The sequence below is a fragment of the Eutrigla gurnardus genome, assembly GCF_963514095.1.
Source record: "Eutrigla gurnardus genome assembly, chromosome: 17".
Taxonomy (NCBI): domain Eukaryota; kingdom Metazoa; phylum Chordata; class Actinopteri; order Perciformes; family Triglidae; genus Eutrigla; species Eutrigla gurnardus.
In genome coordinates this window covers 1,601,270-1,619,598 of record NC_139928.1, presented here as the reverse complement: position 1 = coordinate 1,619,598, position 18,329 = coordinate 1,601,270, and the positions used below count along the sequence as shown (strand labels likewise).

The following is an 18,329-nucleotide window of genomic DNA, read 5'->3' as shown; positions in this document are numbered from 1 at the left end:
CAAGCTATAACGCCGCAATAGCCAGCGTTAATTTTATAACGAAATTACATCGTTAATAATTACCCTGTATCGTGTGGAAATCCACATTCTGTCGTATTTTAGTCTGTTTGGTGTAGATGATTGTTCAAATGTTGCATGTGTTTTCTTCACATCTCGGATGACTAACCATAGTTATGTGACCAACAACCCCGATAGACAAACGAGTCGCCATTTTGAAGAAATATGATCAACTACATTTCGTTATAAAATAATCACTACAACCCAGATACATCATCAAAATGTGTTGACAGACTTTAGTGTCCATGTAATGATGTAGACACATACTATTTTCAAGGCAAATCAAGGGAGTTATTCGAAATTGTATTTTCCAAAATACATGATACGCCATTTTATCCTTGACTGTGCGATGGAAGGTCGGTTATCCGCCATTTTGTTACAGTGAAAACGGAGAAAAACGTCGTCAGTGACGTAAAAATCGTCACTTCATATAAATGCCAAGTTCCTCCTCCTCGAGCTCATTCCTGGATTTGGTCAAAGGTAAGTGAAGTCAGAAAGACAGCGGCGCTTATTTTAAACATTTTGTCGGTCTAAAATGCGAAATTCCTCCTGAATGTTCTCAAGAAACAACAAAGGACTTTGCTATTGATGAAAGACGGCGGGATTTGTCAGAGTCGACATTAAATGTGTTTTTTTGTGTGTTTTGCAGGTATGAATTTGCTTTGCCGAAGACTGAACCGTCGAGGACTTTGAACAACTCTACTCAAATTCATATTTTTTTCTTCAAGTAATGGACATTTGATTACTATTTTTGCCTCCACTTTGTTCCTGAAGGAAAGGCTAGCTTTCAGCCCCACCCATAAGAAGTATTTCAGTTGATATTAAACCATGAAGGTTGACGATATAAAATTTATGAAATAAGAGATATAAGTGCATGAAAAGCACACTCTAATACTCCCGAGACGCTGAGGACCTGTAGTGTCAATAGTAAGTTGATTTTGAAGTTAAGTTGAATCGAGATCAATCAAGTGATAATAGTTGTAGACGACGGGCTAGCTGTCGGTAGCCGGTTAGCCTGCACAGTCAGCTAGCTTGGTTTTTGGCAAACAATTTGAATCTAGAGAATCTTCTAGAATGAGCTCACACAGGAAAGCGGACGGAGGCTCCAGGCTCCGTTTCTTTGTGTGTGAGACGGAACGGGCGATTTGTACAAATAAAACTAAATCTAGTCAGTAAATGCGTAAAATAACCATAAGCAATCTATTCATAAAGATTGCCGTAGGCATAGGAAGCAAATTTTAGCCCAGGAAGTCGGACTTTTTGCCTGCCAGATCTGCTTTATAGGGGCTGCTCACCGGAACGAACACCCACCGCAATCTATACATAAAGATTGCGTTAGCTTGAGGATTGTGGACATATTTTATGAAGCACTGTGTGTTCAGCGTGTCGATAGTATAATATAGCACAGGGACTTCTCGAAAGCCCACACCACGTACTCGGCAATCTGTGGATAAAGATTGCGGGATGATTCGAAGCACAAACAAGTCGGGATTTGGCGGATGAATATCGGACTGGTGGTTGTTGGTTCGTGGACAGCTCCGCTCGGAGCGACGTTTGGGAGTTTTTTTTTTTTTAGTTTTTTTTACCAAAACTGAAACGCAGAAAAAAGCCCAGAGCGATATTCATAGTGTGGTAGACGTGTGGTGCGCTGCTTTGAGACGTGTTTCCCACTGAGCAGCGCGCTGTTTGCTCGGGGAGCAATTGTTGCTTGTGTAGTGTTGGTGTGGTTGTCCGTCGTGGAAGTGGTTAACGGAGGAGGCTCCGCTCCCGCCGAGGCCCCCCCCCTCCTCCCCATGACGAGCAGCGGAGCCTCTGCAGCGGCCCGCTCTCTGTGACACATGTCGGGTGAAACCAGCCGTTTATAGGCTGCGTGATCTGCCCTTATGTAACCTAGGGCGTTAGATTGTTATTGGATTCACTCAGCCTGTCCGTAATTAATGTGCCTTGTTGTCTTTAGTCATAGTCAAGTGTGTTGTTGCGCAACTGATTATAGTAAATCCATTTGTGTTCATATTTTATCTATATATCTCTGTATGGATGGTTGGATGGATAGATAGATATAACACCACAATGCACAAATAATGTTCTTTCACCACTGAACCAGCGTCATGTTTAACACTGACTTTGTGTATATGTGTAACTACTGTGACATTTACAGGAAGTGGGTTATTTGCGGTGTTGTGGAGGTCTGAGACAAAATACAACAGTTACACGGGTAAGACCTAACTGATTCCTCACATCATGACATTTCCTGTCAATTGATTTCCGACCGAGTTTGACTGTTTCTGTACACAAGTTGATAAATTAGCCCATAAACATGGAAAATATGTGCATGCTTATACGGCCACGACCCAAGCAGTTATTTCATGAAACATTTGCCGGTTATTCATAAGGCCTTTTATTTACTCCATCCAATTGAAGACCTTCATAGGTCAGGTGTCAGGCTGTCTTTTTCAAAGTCGACTATTCGGAGACACGGTTTGACAGTTGGGCTAATCTGGCCATAGTCATGTGATGTTGCACTAACCCTTCTATTCATATTGGTAGTACACACGGTACATGGAGTGACCTGTAGGTGGCAGGATTGGTTCCCGGCAGGAACAGCCCTCACCACTGTAGTCTGTCTCACCGCTCACTATTTAACACACTAATTCACAGTCTTCAAGCATCTCATACATCATACAGGTGCCGTCAACCATGTTTGATTTGTTGGGGTGCATTAATCTAAGTTTTTAACATCCATATTTTCATCAGATACCACACAAATTAGGCAAAATGGGCATTTACAAATGTGTTTCTGTTATTCTCCTGTTTTTTTTGTTTTTTGTTTTTCACAAATGTTTGATTGTGATAGACTGGTGGCATTAAAAATGTGATGAATCATGTCTTTCAAAAATTCATCTCTTTGGCTGTCCACATTCTAACAAAACTTTGACCTTGTTTTGGGTTTGGTACATATACATACATGTTTGTAAAAATAAATCTTCATCGTAGCTAATGAATGCGTATTGTGCATTGCTACTGTTTAAGTCCTAGCGTCTTGCACATTGAGAAATGAACCGTCCGTAGGTCCGGTCCTGTGAGGAACCGTCCCCGAGAGGAGACGCTGGAACACGCGCCGCCGCAGTCCTGCTCGAATGGTGTCATGTTGACAGCACAGAGGCATGAAGTCATCAGGCACCGTGGCTGTCTGACAGTGCAGCAACATGTCAGCCAGGCCGTGCCGTCGGTGTAGATAGATGAACGAGTTGTGGCTCCGGATTCTCTACTTTGTAAGGCGGGTCCATGAATGTGCTGCTGCTCGAACCCTCAGCCAATCAGCTGCGACCTTGTAGGCCAGCGAGTGGTGTTGGGCGTCAGGTCTGTGGATCTTGATGTTGCCGAGACCAGCAGGTTGGTGTAGTCGGGGCGAGTCTGGATGGTGTCTCGTGGACTCTGCTGTGACAGTGTTGGTCTGATACAGTGTAGGGGTGTGTGTTCTGGGCCTTGATAACTCACCTTTGCGATGAAACTGATGGGAGCTGTTGAGTCCTCAATCTGAGGGTTGTCGGTGGTGTAATATGGAGCGCCTTTTAAATCTGGCAGTCAAACAGTCCGCACTAAACAGAACGTATCCAAACAAAGACCAAGTGTTTCCTGTTGGGACCAGAATGTGTATTAATAGTTGAGTTGCTATGTGTTCCAGGAATGGCGGGGGGACCAGTGGACCCTAGAGAGATCCTGAAGGGTGTGGAGGCTCTGCTGGGGAAGGATGGAGAGCTCCGCAGCCTGGAGGGAGTCCCAAAGGTGTTCAGGTGAGGACTTGAAAGTAGAACTAGAAGTTAAACCTGGTACATCTCATTCCGTCATTAACACGCTGTTTTTCAATGCAGCCTAATGAAAGCTTCTACCAAGATGGTCAGCAGATGTATGTACCTGAGCATCCTGCTGCAGACTAAGTCCCACGATGTCCTCAACAGGTAGGCCTCACTTCTACATTCTATACTGTTCTTCATTAACCCTCACACACACACAGTCTGAAAGGTTCTCATTCAGTCAGAGGAACAAACACTCTCAAAACTCAGACGGGTCACATCTGCACATCAGATTGTGTCAGATCAGCACCAGCCTCGTCATTTCAGAGCTTCTGCTAATCCCAGTCGTTATGCCCACATCGAACCATCTCCCTCCTCCATCATTCACCCACTGTTCCCTCCTCCATCATTCACCCACTGTTCCGTCCTCCATCATTCACCCGCTGTTCCCTCCTCCATCCAGGTTCATCAGAGTCGGGGGCTATAGGATGCTCAACTCCTGGCTCACCTACTCCAAAACCACGAACAACAGCCCCCTGCTGCAGCTCATCCTGCTTACTCTGCAGAAGCTGCCTCTAAAAGTGGACCACCTCAAACAGGTACGGACCACCACAACATCCTGCAGTAGGCAGAGAACGCTCACCTGGTGTTTGTGACCACTCACCTGGTGTTTTGAACACTCACCTGATGTCTCTGCCTCTGTCTACTCCCAGAACAACACGGCCAAGCTGGTGAAGCAACTGAGCAAGACTGCAGACACAGAAGGTCAGTTTGTTTCTACATCAAGTTCAAATCAAATGAGCCCTGGTTTGCTTTGTGCAGACGGCACCGCGTCCGTTTAAGGTTCATCTTCATACGTGAGATCATCACCAGGCAGAGCGGGTTTCCGTCTGTCGTCCTCACTTAACATGCCTTTCTTGTGTTCCTTCCAGAGCTGAGGAAGTTGGCGTCGGTGCTCGTAGAAGGATGGATGGCCACGATCCGCTCCCAGAGTGTGGCGAGCAGCAGCAGCAACAGCTCTCCTGCAGGTACTGAGCCATCATCGATCAGTCTGGACGTCGCCATGGTTACCTGCCTGCCACACTTAATAAGACTCTGTGTTCCTCTTCTAGATAAAAAGAAGAAGAAAGAAGAGGGAAAGCTGCCGGTGAGGGATGTTAAAGAAAAGAGTGCAGAGGAGGAGAAGAAGAAGGAGAAACCTAAAGCTCATGCACCCAGCCACGCAAAGATCCGCTCCATAGGTAAACCTGACCCTAAACCTAAACCTGACCCTAACCATAATCCTCCATAGGTAAACCTGACCCTTAACCTAAACCTGACCCTAACCATAACCCTCCATAGGTAAACCTGACCCTAATCCGCCGAGCAGCCAATGTTCAGCGTGGTCAGGTGCTGCATGATCTAACTCTGCTCCGTGTTCTTAGGACTGGAGATCGACGCCCCCAGCCCTGCTCCTGCTAAGAAGACGCCCACTGCCCCACAGCTGGGGGACAAGTACAACATCAAGCCTCCAGTCCTCAAGAGGCCCAGGTACTGGACCCTGACTCTCTCTGGCAGCACCAGCCACCAAGTGGCTCACTGCGCCCCCCAGGTGGCTAATGGCCATACTTACATTTTTCCTTTCCGTTTCCTCATCAGCTCTGGCCCATCAGATCTTCCTCCTCTGGAAAAGAAATACAAGCCTCTCAACACCCCGTCCAACTCTGCCAAAGAGATCAAAGTCAAGATCATTCCAGCACAGCGTACGTTTGCACACGCATGCATGTTGAGGTGAGCCGCTAATCAGGTGATGTTGACGTGTGGTGTTCACTGCTCTCTTGTGTCTGCAGCCATGGAGTGCACTGGATTCCTAGATGCTCTGAACTCGGCCCCGGTACCTGGGATCAAGATCAAGAAGAAGAAAGCTACTGCTAGTACTCCAGTTAATACCAAGGCTGTCTCCCCCACTTCTAACAAGGTATGCGGACTGACTATTATCACAACACAAGTTATCTCAAGACACATTGAGCAGCACTAGAACACACTCAGGATTTTCAAGTCAATCAGTCAATGAAAGTCCTAACATCACCAGCAGCATGAGTTACAGCGCCACCTAGTGGGGGTCTTAACATACTTTTAGGCAGAAATCTCAAGCAGACCAAGATTTTGGGTTCCATCTACATTTGGTGTTGGTCGTAGTATTAGTAATAGAAGTACTATTAACAGTAGCAGTCATTTTAACAGTATTACAGTAGAAGTAATATTAACAGTACTAGTAGTATTAACAGGAGTAGTAGTAACAGTGGTCGTTTTAACAGTAGTACTAGTATTAAAAGGAGTAGTATTAACAGTAGTAGTATTACCCGTTACACCGTCATACATGGTGATGACTCATGTCCGTTCTTCGTCCTCAGCCGAGTCCATTTGACAGCAAACCCTCTGCATATTCTTCATCGTCTGCCAAACCGTCGTCTCCAGAGACGACCGCCTCCGTCACTCCTGCTGATGAAAACCAGGAGCCGGAGCGGCCCGGGACCCCCGTCCCCTCTGAAGAGATGGAGGTCTCTGATAACGGTGAGGTCCTTACCAACTGACTTGAAAGAAGTCTAATACGCTTCTGTGACATTATTCTATTATATATTGTATGATATATTATACTGGAGGGGATTAATTGGTGACTCTAAATTGCCCATAGGTGTGAATGTGAGCGTGAATGGTTGTCTGTCTCTACATGTCGGCCCTGCGATAGACTGGTGTCCTGTCCAGGGTGTACCCTGCCTTCACCCAATGACAGCTGGGATCGGCTCCAGCCCAACCCCCCCCCCCCCGGAGCCCTAAATACAGGATTAGCGGTAGAAAATGGATGGATGGATGGATATTATATTGGAGGATAACCATTGTCTCTATGTCTGGTGGTTTGCAGGTGAGAAGCCCAACGCTCTAGCAGAACCCAGAGGGGAAGAGGAGAGCTTGACCAAAAAGGGCAAGAAGAAGAAGACGGTCCACTGGGCCGAGGAGGAACAACTCAAACACTACTTCTACTTTGACCTGGACGAGACGGAGAGAGGTACGCCCTCTGAACCACCACCACGCCAACTCTCTGACACAAGTAGGAATTATTGTTGATACTATTTCACTTCATTCACAGTCAACGTCAACAAGATTAAGGACTTCGGTGAGGCCGCCAAACGAGAGCTGATGATGGACAGGCAGACGTTTGAGATGGCTCGACGACTCTCCCATGACACCATGGAAGAGAGGGTACCCTGGACCCCCCCGAGGCCCCTGACACTGACCGGCAGCCTGGTCATCACTGGGGCCAACAGCACAGAGAAACTCAGCCAGAGAGACCGTGAGATGGGCATCCTGCAGGAGATCTTCCTCACCAAAGAGAGGTAGGACGTTGTTGAGTGTGGCAAGTTCGACCCAAACTAGAAGGTATCACCATGCCCCGCTGTTAGAAGCAGAATGCCCCGAAGAGAAGACAGAGAGAAGACGTATGCTAATGATTTCCCATGCTTTCTTATCCCCAGTGTGCCTGACAGTCCACATGAGCCAGACCCAGAGCCTTATGAACCCATGCCCCCCCGCCTCATCCCTCTGGACGAGGTCAGTGCACTAAAATCACACATCTCTGATTCTGATGGAACACACTGGGAACGTGCTAATCTGTGGCTCGCTTGTCCCGTGCAGGACTCCACCATGCCAGATGACGGCTACGTGGAGCCGATGGACACCGCGTCCCAGCAGGGCTCTGCCTTGAGCCAGAACGAGAGCTCCAAGCTGCCCCCCGTCCTCGCCAACCTAATGGGCAACCTGAGCACTAGCTCTCGTAGCCCACAAGCCACGAGCACCGTCAGCAGCCCTGTGGCTCCCAGCGTCAACGTACAGGAACTGCTCTCATCCATCATGGTACATAGATATAGATATATAGATATGTTGGGACTTTGTTGTATTGTGTAGCTGACGTGGAGTTGTGTGTCATCAGGGGGCTTCTGGTAACCAGTCTACTGAAGACCTGATCAAGCAGCCCAACTTCTCAGACAAGATCAAACAGCTACTGGGCTCCCTGCAGCAGACCCAGAACCAGGGTGGACCTCCACCAGGTAAACTGTCCTCCTGCTGTCATGGCAACCACGTCCATCTGAACATTATCTAACCTGTGTTTGTTTCCATGTAGTCAACCCAGGTCTGCTTGGCCATGGTCCAGGCATGAACAACATGAACATGCACATGCAGATGCCCATGAACGGCGGCTACCCGCCCAACAACCCACCCGGCGGCCCCCGCTTCAACCACCCCCCTCCCTCTCACAACCACGGCCCGCCTTTCAACGCCGGTGGAGGCCCGCGCATGATGGGGCCCCCGCCAGGCCAGGGCCGAGGGGACAATGGCAACTACTGGGGGGATGAGTCCATGAGGGGAGGGCCCCACAGAGGGGGGCACTTCCATCGAGGAGGACGGGGCCGAGGAGGAGGAGAGCCGGGCTACAGGGGCCGAGGACGAGGAGGGCCCCGAGGAGGACACAACATGAATGGTATTAGGAAGTGGGACAGACAGCTGCTGCTGCGCTGCTTTGGTTGACTTTCAGTATGGTCACAATGTTTCATCATACATTACATTCATATTTATGTTAGACAAGGGTGAGAGGTGTGTGGTTTGTAACAATAATAACAATCCGCACTTAAAAATAGGTATTCTATTAATTTATTCACCTTCACTGGATTCTGAGAATAAACGCCATGCATATATAAATTAAGGACTTTTATTTTTCAAACCAAAAAAAACTGTATAAAATAAACTTTCTTATGTCTGTGGCATATTCTACAATTATAATTATTATATTATTATTATTATTACATTATTATATTATTGAAACTGTAGAAATGTTTTATATATATGCTAATGCTGTTGTGTCTCCTCCGCAGACATGTCCATGAGGCCGGTGTGTCGTCACTTCATGATGAAAGGAAGCTGTCGATACGAGAGCAACTGTGCTTTCTACCACCCCGGTGTCAACGGACCACCGCTGCCCCCCCGCTAACAACCAGCACAACCAGCAACCACAGCCCGGACACTAGGGGGCGCTGCTGGGACAGCCAGTTTCTGTGATCAAACTGAGAGTGAAGAGAAGATCACCGATGAACTGACTGATTTTATTTTGATCATTTTAACAGTGAGACTGAAACCACTGAGCTGCTGCATGTTTCCGTCAACACGGTCGACCAAATGGAAGCAGGACGTTTTCACTATGACTGAATTCCTTTCTTATCGTGGCTGTTGTACCTACATGTGATGGAGCTTTCATGTTACCTTTACTTTGGCTACTCCGTGGGTCAAGTTTGTACAGAAGATTCAGAAATGTGACAAACATTTAGGAAGCACTTTATAGAGGAAAAAGACCAGCAGCTCTGATTCTTAAAATAAGATAAACTACATAGTATTTAAACGTCTCTCCTGAGGAAACTTTCAGAATTAACTCTGTTGACCTGGTAAGGCTCCTGGTCCTGCTGTAGGCTTTTTGGATCAATGAAATAAAATAGCAGTAGAAGGGACATTCATATTCAAATCAACCCTGCAGGACTGTCAGAGGGGTGGCCATTTTATGTGTACTGTTGCCATAGTGACCGTTGTAGCGGGCCACTTCTATGTAAAGTAGACCACCTTATGAGAGGTTTTCCAGTAATGTCTCATTTTCTGTAGCAAGTGAAACATTAAAACAGCCCAGTTAGCAAGCTAGCTAACACAGCTGTTGTAAAGTTTCGCTATCTAGTGGACATCTGGCTAGTTAGCGCACAGCTGGCTAGTAAGCTAGCTTGCTAATTCTGTCACTCTTAAATGCTATGCTGTTCCAGAAAATGAGCCGAGAAGCAGGCTGGTGAACAGCATCAGTGCTGGGACAGTCCATCACCTCACTCTGCCACTCCGGAGATGGAAAAGATACCTAGCTAGCTACCTAGCCAGACATCCGTCTCCAGAGCTGCGTCCTCTCTCCTCCTGGTGAGCTGTGACATCACTCTAGGCCCCACTGAACATATTTTTTACTAGTCATATGACCACTGAAAACGGTTCCATATATGTTCTACTCTATTTCTATGGTGAGGAATGAGGCTGAATGGCGACAGCAGTGTGTGTTTGCATATGCCAGCTTATGCCATATGCCAGCTTGGGCAGCTCATAGTCCACTCCGCTGTGGTGGCGTCTGCACCGCTGACCCCCGTCAGCAGCCAGGAGTCAGACGGGCGGGTGCTCTGAATATATAGACTGTTTTCTGTGAAAACAATTCCCTTTGTGTCTCTTGTGGGACTGTTAGAATGTAATGTTTTTTTGTTGCTCCCTCCAAGTCTTTTTATTTTACGTTGATGCTATCTTGAGAATGTTGACCCCTTTTAACGATGGGTTCACCTTTTTGTTGGTATGAAATGTTGGTTTGAATACAGAATACACATTCATACACAGTCATGTTTTCTGTTATATTCTTTTGTACACAGTGTATTGAATAAATGTCCAAACGTAAATGTGCTGTGTTTTAATTTGAAAGTGAAGGGTAGAAAGGCTGTGGACTATACATGAGTAGACTGAATGACTGGCACCACCAGCCTCACCCTCTAGGTGGCAGCCTCAGGTTCTGAACACTGGTCAATGCTCCCCATGGTGCTGAGGGGACAGTTAATGTTACAACGCTAGGATTTGTGGGTAATTCCCTCAGGAAAAGAGACTTACAGAAAGTGTCCATAAAGGGCTCCGAATGTCTGAGAGTCCTCAACCACTTGATGACTTGACAGTGAGACATGACTGCTGGTTTGGGGAGTCTTCCTGTCCTGGACCCTGAACATCACATGATGCAATGTGTCCACTCAGAATAAGTTCAAAGTAATGTGAACTTCTTCAGTTTCCTGGAGAAATACAGCTATTTATAAGCTTTCTGTGATGACCATATGACACGTGCTATTAAAGACGTACAGTATGTTCATTATTATTTATTATGCATTTTCCATATTGTGAGTGGCCACGTGTTCTTTCCTGGAGAGTGATGTGAGCTGCAGCAGTGAAAGCAGAGCAAAGGTGTGTTTAGTGACAGACTTGTTAGTATTTCTCAGCGTTATCTGCGGTGAGTTCAGGTGTTCATGAGCCGTGGTATTGTGCTTCACTCTGAACCAGGAAGTCGCATCCTATTCGAGCGAGCTGACCAATGGCGGTGTGCGTGTGTGAGGGTGAGCTCTGTGTTATCAGGGCAGGGCAGACTGCAGCTGCTGAATGAAGACTGTTAACAGGAGCGGCCTTTAACCCTGCCCTCCACTTCAAATATTGACCTTGCTGCTGTGACAACACAGTGACGCAGTGAACAGTGACAGAGCGGTGCATTAAGGACACCTCAGCAAGAAGCTGCTCCCACATCCTGGTTACAAGCCAACATCAGCACCAAAAACAATTATTGATTTAGTACTTTGCTTTGTTAAACTGTTAACTGGAAGAATGCAATGAGTGGAACCGAGGAGCTTTACAGAGGAATAAAACAGAATTACGATACAACCACAATACACAATCAAACAAATAAAATATAATAATAACAAATGATAAAACATGAACACATGGAAGAGTGTGCATTCCTGGGAATCAGCATCACAAACAAGTGGTCATCACACATCTCCATCATGCTGAAATAAGCTCATAATATTTCTTCAGGAAAATGAAGAAGTAAAAGTGTTTTTAATTAAAGAGGAACAATAAAAACATTCTGACTGGAAACATTCCAAACTGTCATGTGATGTCCAGGGTCCAGGACAGGAGGATTCCCCCAAACCACCACAACATCATACCATCTACCAGCATCAGTGATATTGGTGACAAGAGGTGCCTGCACAGAACCCTTTGCAAAGACGCAAACACACAATTGTGCTGGGTGGCACAAATGACGCAATGCAAATGAGGTGAATGTTTTAACTCCAGCAAATACATTGGAGTTAGTTAAAAATCTGTTTATTGCAATTAAATCACAAAACATTTTTTTGGTATATTTTTGGTTCATCCAGCTGTATGAATCTTACCATTCACATTGAATCCAGCTTGTTGAAATCCATGAACTCAGACAGGACGGGGTCTGGGTTCCTGGTAGACCTGGGACATCAACATGTACAAAGCAGCAGTCGTGGTGATTTCAGCGGTGATGTAGGAGACCTGGTTGGGGTCTACACAACTCCTCTCCAGCGCCAGTACATCAAGATCATGGCCTCCACCAAGTAAACCTCCCACCACGACATCTGCTTCAACTGTCTCGTCACATATATCAACTCATATCATCATGATGACGCTGTAGATTGTTCTTCCCACTAGTCTTCCTGCCAGTGGACAAAATATGGACATGGTATATTTTTTATAATTATGGGCATCACAAATAATTATGATCCACAAACTTGTATACATTGACTCGAATCAGGCAACTTTAGAGCAGTTATTGTGAGGTGACAAACTTTCTAAATACTAAGAATCAAACATAAATGTTGTACCATCATGTTTTATTGAGTGCCCAACTTACTGTATTTAAGCAAATGTACATGTGTAAATGACATATGAGCTGTGAATAATATGAAGCACTTCCACATTTCCATTTTAAATATTTAGTTTAAGCTGTATGTATTGCAAGTGAGTAACGTGGGTCTGCCATGGTACACCGCCTGGTCTGAAGATGCAAGTTCGGGGTTCAGTAGCTTGCCCAATGACACCTTGGCGGGAGCCAGGAATTGAACTACCACTCTTCTAATTTGAGGCTCGTACGACTCGCTCTAGCTCCGAGCCACACTTTAACATCCATACACAGACCAACACTGTTCATACACTCTGTAATATCAATGTCAATATTTCTTATGTGCAAAGAAATAGCAAAGCTTTTTCTTTTCTTTTTTTACTTCATTAATGTATAATCTTGCTTTTTTATTCTTGCTTCTCTTGTTGAACTAACTGTCACCTTAACGGACACAACACTGAAAATGTAATCTTAAACGTGGACCACACGGTCAAATATAGGCTATGAATTCATTTCCAAAGTTGGAACTGACATTAAAAAAGGAAAAGGAGTTTTTATGATGAATGAAGTTAGTTCATTGTTTTAGTTATGGATAAGAGGTCAAATCTATATTTTCTTTTGGGCCATTTATTTATGTCAATAATGAATGTATACATTTTTTTGACAGTTTGCTATTTGTAATTTTTTTTAGTATCTTTTTACTTATTTGTAACATGGTCCAAATAATACATACAAACGAGATGAAACTATATGGTTTCACTAATATCGATCACCACAAATACCATAAGTATGTATGAATGTCATTGTTAAATATGCAAGAAGCAAACTGAATGGAGATTGCTTTAAATGTTGCTGCAGCAAGGGATTGTGGGACGGCGTTATCTCGTTTCCTTCGGCACAGGAAGATCCACTCAGTGTTTCCTAAAGGAGACAAGAAAGGAAGCGTTGGAGCTCCTTCCCTCAGCAGCTAGGACTCAAACACACGTACTTCAGTAGGAACCTGCTGGAGGAGGATTTTCCTCGATCTGGCAACCCAAAAGATCTGTAAATAACATGAATAAAACAAACGTGTCTGACCACATAAAGCCGGATTCGGCTTTATTGAACAAAAAACTAATGTGGCTCATTTACATGTAACCATAATCATTCACAGCATCAGTGGGAACAAGCACAATCTTCATTTGAGATCATTCTTCTTCTTCAATGTCCGCGTTGTCATGCAGCGGAGAAGAAGTGAAGCTATTCAGGGTCGGCTCGGATGTCAGCGAACAAAGCCGCCATTCAGCTCGCTGAGCTCGCGCGGCATTAGGCGGCTCCACAGTTCGAGATGACGCGGACGCGCGCGACACCTTCACGGTTAAATGTCCGTTAAAGACCACAGACTGTCTTTGATGTAATGTAATGAACAGACTCGTTAGTCCGGGTCTGGGTCCACGTGGACGGAGTTCGTCACGACTGAACCGATGTGTTTACTTCCTTTGTGTCTTCAGCCAATCACATTACGACCAATCATCATCCAGCCTCCTGGATCGGAGCCCAACATCCCAAGACGTCACACACGATCCATTCAACATATATCGATCATTATTAATATTAATAACACCAAGCCTGTTAAGAACGTGCCAAAGAACAGGAGCTGTTGTTTCATGACAGCTTCCTGCCGAACCCTGTTAGAGAATGTGACAAATAAGAGTGGGTAACACACTCTTCATGGAAATTGTCCCCCTCCCCCCAAATGAGAGGCTTACAATTCACAGTGATATTAATGAGATGATTATGACGTTTCCATGGGTTTAGTGTCTCACAAGTCAGTACTGAATGAGGATCATATTGCATCTGTCAATAAACACAGAAACCACAAAATACTAGTTTCCCCAAAGCAGTTTGGTGTGTAAACAAAAGTGAGATGTGAATCAGAGAGGTGGGGGCGGGGCCACAGGTGAGCAGGTATTTAAATATGGGACAGGTGAGAGTGGAGTTACAGCAGATCCTGGAACTGTGGTCTACCTCCATTCTCACCTGGCCAGTCGAGAACAGGTAAGACACAGGAGACGACTTTCACTGCAACCAGCCGAGTCCTTTTCATTTGGGTTCTCATTTTAACCATTCATTTACAATGACTTGGAACACAGCTTGTTAATAGATATATTTGATCCCGGTTACTTTAGAACTGTAAAGTTTACATATGACTTGTTACTTGTTTGAAAATGTAAAAAGAATTTGATTGACTTCATCAAAGTACTGTAAATTATTTCACAGATTAACCTGCCAAACCTGTACGAAAGGTTCATCAGTATAACTTGAATTAAGATGGAAAAATAATTAATGTTAAGGGCTGCACGGTGGTGTAGTGGGTAGCACCGTAGCCTCACAGTGAGAGGGTTCGATTCCTGGTTTGGGTTCCTTGTGTGTGGAGTTTGCATGTTCTCCCCGTGTCAGCATAGGTTCCAAAGACATGCAGGACGGGGACCTGTCTGTCTCTACATGTAAGCCCTGTTGTAGACTGGTTACCTGTCTGTCTCTACATGTCAGCCCTGTGATAGACTGGTTACCTGTCTGTCTCTACATGTCAGCCCTGTGATAGACTGGTTACCTGTCATGTAACCAGTCTATCACAGGGCTGACATGTAGAGACATATTATTATTATTGTTGTTGTGATTTATAATAATAATAATAATAATAATAATATCTTTCATTTCTACAATACACTTTCAAATAGAAACCTGAATGGGTCGGTGTTTCATGCATAGAAAACATGGTACAATATACTAATCTTGTGTGGTAGAAACCGCTAGAGGTCGTAGTTCAACCCATCTCCTTCACAAGGGGAGATTTAACATCTCTTCCATTTCTAACAGTCTGATGAGAGTCTCTCTTTGTCTCACGTTCCAGTCAGTCTACGAAGATGATGAAAGCGGCGTTGTCGGCCCTCCTGGTCCTGGTAGCCATGACCTCCACCTTCGGCAAATACATGCCCAAGTCCGGCAGAAGGGTCCCTCAGACTCTGTCCAGAGGTCAGTGGGCTTCCTCTCAGCTGAGTGATTGACAGCAAAGTGTTCTCGTGTGCTTGATTTGGTCTTTAATGTGTGTCCATCCAGGTTGGGGTGACCAGCTGATCTGGGCTCAGACGTATGAGGAAGCTCTCTTCTGGGCCAGGTCCAAGTAAGAGACTCTGATGTAATGAACATATGACTATGACAGACGAGGTCAAACACTTATTAGTTAGTATGTGATGATGTTGACCATTCAACAACACCCAAGCTAAACGTGAACTTTTTTTTAGTGGTGAACATGTATTATGATAGAGAATGAACAGGTGCCGAGGTGTAAGTGAAGCTGATTTGTCTTTTAGAAACAAGCCTCTGATGGTCCTCTTCCACCTGGAGGACTGTCCACACAGCCAGGGTGAGTCTCCTTCACTTCCTCATGTTGCCGTTGAGTCAAGAACAAACCTGTTTGAAGTGCAAGCAGTCGTTTGTTTGAACATGAAGTCACATCCTGGTGCAGCTCCGCACCGGCAGCATGTCTTACCCTAAAAACCCATTTGTCCTGCAGATCTGAGAAAGATTTTCTCTGAGGACAACGGGATCCAGAAAATGCTCGATGAGGACTTCGTCATCCTCAATCTGATGGTAAGTTACACATCACACTATGTACAGTGTTTTAATGCACAGTTGGACTCCCGATGTAATATGTATCATCATCCAGTCTATGTTCATCCACTCAGCATTTATTTCTTTGCACTGTTTGTTTACAGTTTCTGATCACTTTACTATTTTTATATCATTCTAGCTTTTATTTCTATTTCTGTTAAGTTCACTATGAAAGATGCGAAAGACCGGAGTCAAATTGTTTTCATGTGAACCTATTCTCGGCCAAATATAAAGTAGATTCTGATTCTGAACCGTTTCAAAACTATAAAACCTTTAAAAAAACCTAATGTGTTGGTGTAACGGTGTACAACTCTGAATCCTACTGTCATTCATTGATATGGCTGGTCAGCATTAGAGCCCCTGTTAATTCTCTATAATAACACATGTTCACCACAAAACGATTTCATGAAGAGAATGGAAGACGGCATGTTTGAAGGTGTGTGTGTTCTTTTCTCACCTCCAGTATGAAACCACAGACAAACATCTGTCTCCTGATGGACAGTATGTCCCCAGGATCATTTTCGTTGGTAAGAGCCACCTCTCTTGTGACATGATGCGTCCTGTTAACGGTTCCATGTCAACTCAGCATTGCTGTCACTGCAGAATGTTTCACTACACTAGCAGATCACTTATCTACTGGTTGAAACCCTTAGCAAGGCATTAGTAGAGAGTACCTTTGAATTAGCCTGTGAATAGCTTCTGCTAGTTGCTTACCTATAAACTCAAACTCAGAAACATTTATAAGATGGTCAAATGTACTTTGTCACTATAACAGACCTTTACAGGCATTTAGCTAACTATAATCATAACAATAGCCAGCATGCTTGCAGTAAACATTAGCGATTAGTGCTTGTGATTAGCATTATTCATTCACACTAGTGATTAGCATTCAGTTAAAAACAAAAGTGAGGTCCAGCTGCATGTTAAAGTGATCTAGACCAACCCAGCCTTTCATGTGGGGCTTTTAATGTTCTGTAACTGTAGCATGGATTTAGCAAGCTAGCTAGCTATATTGTCACAGTGTTGGAAAACACATTCATATCACCGATTCAGCAGCTTTTATAAAGTTCTGATGGTTTAGTAAAACATTTTTGTCATATACTAGAGGGAAATTGTTCATTTTCAGGCTAGAGGCACACAACTAGTGTTTTGTTACTCTTTAAGTAATGCTACCAATACTGCCATGCCAAGTAGGCTACTACATTACAAGTGTAAGCACCGACATTGTCTTTCAGACCCTGCCATGACTGTGCGGGCCGACATCGTTGGTCGCTACTCGAACCGAATGTATGCCTACGAGCCGGCTGACATCAAAGTCTGTAAGTGTTTAAGCTGACACACTGAGGCCAGCAGCGTATGTTCCACTGCTTCATGCTTCACTGTTAATGCTTCCTTCCTGTCCCACAGTGAAGGCCAACATGGAGAAAGCTAAGAAGCTCCTGAAGTCTGAGCTTTAAGGACCTGATGACTGCCACAGTAACATGCTGTCACTACGGTTTACACATGGAAAACCAAGCACTGGGAACCCCACCTCCACTTAGATAATCCCCTTCTTCTTTGTTATTGTTGCTGTACATCCACAATGTCTTTAAATAAATATGCAACTGTTCATACAAGATGTATGAAATGTGTCTTCTTATTTGACAACTGATTGCAGGTCAGTATAAAAGCCACGAATAATACAAAACATAGCCTAATGATGCTACTGCTACTCCTGTACTAAGGCTACAGGATAGAACTAGAGAAGCAATTTCTGAAGAAATTATGGTGAGAATGCTGGATACTGAAAAGCTGACACTGAATTGGTCGTTTAAAGTGGCACTCCGTAAGATTTGCTTCTAGTGGCCTCTCTGGCGGTAGATGGAACTGCAGGCGAGCCTCTGGGACTCATCTCCCTCACCCAACAGTGTGGACTGTCTCTCATCTGCATGATGCCTTCAAATGCTCCACACTGAAAGAAGGTCCATGGTTTCCCCTCGTTGGGAGTCACTTTGCTTCTTGATGACTTTCCTTCTTCACTTCCATTAGTTTGTTGTTTCTTTTTCTTGGACTGGAAGTTGAACGGTCTTCTTTCTCTGCCTGTTGATCCTCCATTGTGAGTCAGCAGTAATGAAATGTACCTGGTCAAACACTTAAGACTAGAGGGAGAGTAATTTGGTCCCTGTATATAAGCACAGGGAATGATCGTAAAGAATCGGCCTCTCCCCAAACGCAATGATTAACCTTTCCTCGATGTTTTGATTATCTGCTTTTTACGTGTGCTTTCCCCATCAACGGAAAGGTGCAGTGTGGTCATGGCCTCACTCATTTAGAGTTTAGCG

At 44.7% G+C, this 18,329-nt stretch overlaps 2 protein-coding genes and 1 long non-coding RNA gene across 3 annotated transcripts in view; 2 read left to right on the top strand and 1 right to left on the bottom strand.

Annotated features, from left to right (window-relative positions):
* The window catches only part of LOC311027570, a 244,942-nt gene that overhangs the window by 72,925 nt on the left and 153,688 nt on the right, over positions 1-18,329 (bottom strand). The window lies entirely within an intron of this gene.
* Positions 488-10,342, top strand: ppp1r10 (protein phosphatase 1, regulatory subunit 10). Its single transcript, XM_084032798.1, has 19 exons — positions 488-537; positions 707-984; positions 3,743-3,851; positions 3,930-4,016; positions 4,315-4,450; positions 4,565-4,616; positions 4,784-4,879; positions 4,964-5,092; positions 5,276-5,381; positions 5,490-5,593; positions 5,681-5,808; positions 6,245-6,409; positions 6,759-6,897; positions 6,979-7,225; positions 7,364-7,439; positions 7,524-7,742; positions 7,819-7,936; positions 8,011-8,367; positions 8,759-10,342. Exons 3-19 carry the CDS (start codon positions 3,745-3,747, stop codon positions 8,872-8,874), a joined length of 2,382 nt encoding a protein of 793 aa, XP_083888924.1. The 5' UTR covers positions 488-537; positions 707-984; positions 3,743-3,744; the 3' UTR covers positions 8,875-10,342.
* On the top strand, positions 14,271-17,624 carry agr2 (anterior gradient 2). Its single transcript, XM_084032294.1, has 8 exons — positions 14,271-14,391; positions 15,248-15,369; positions 15,454-15,517; positions 15,708-15,760; positions 15,911-15,987; positions 16,472-16,535; positions 17,244-17,327; positions 17,416-17,624. The coding sequence occupies exons 1-8, from the start codon at positions 14,312-14,314 to the stop codon at positions 17,463-17,465; spliced, it is 594 nt and encodes a 197-aa protein (XP_083888420.1). The 5' UTR covers positions 14,271-14,311; the 3' UTR covers positions 17,466-17,624.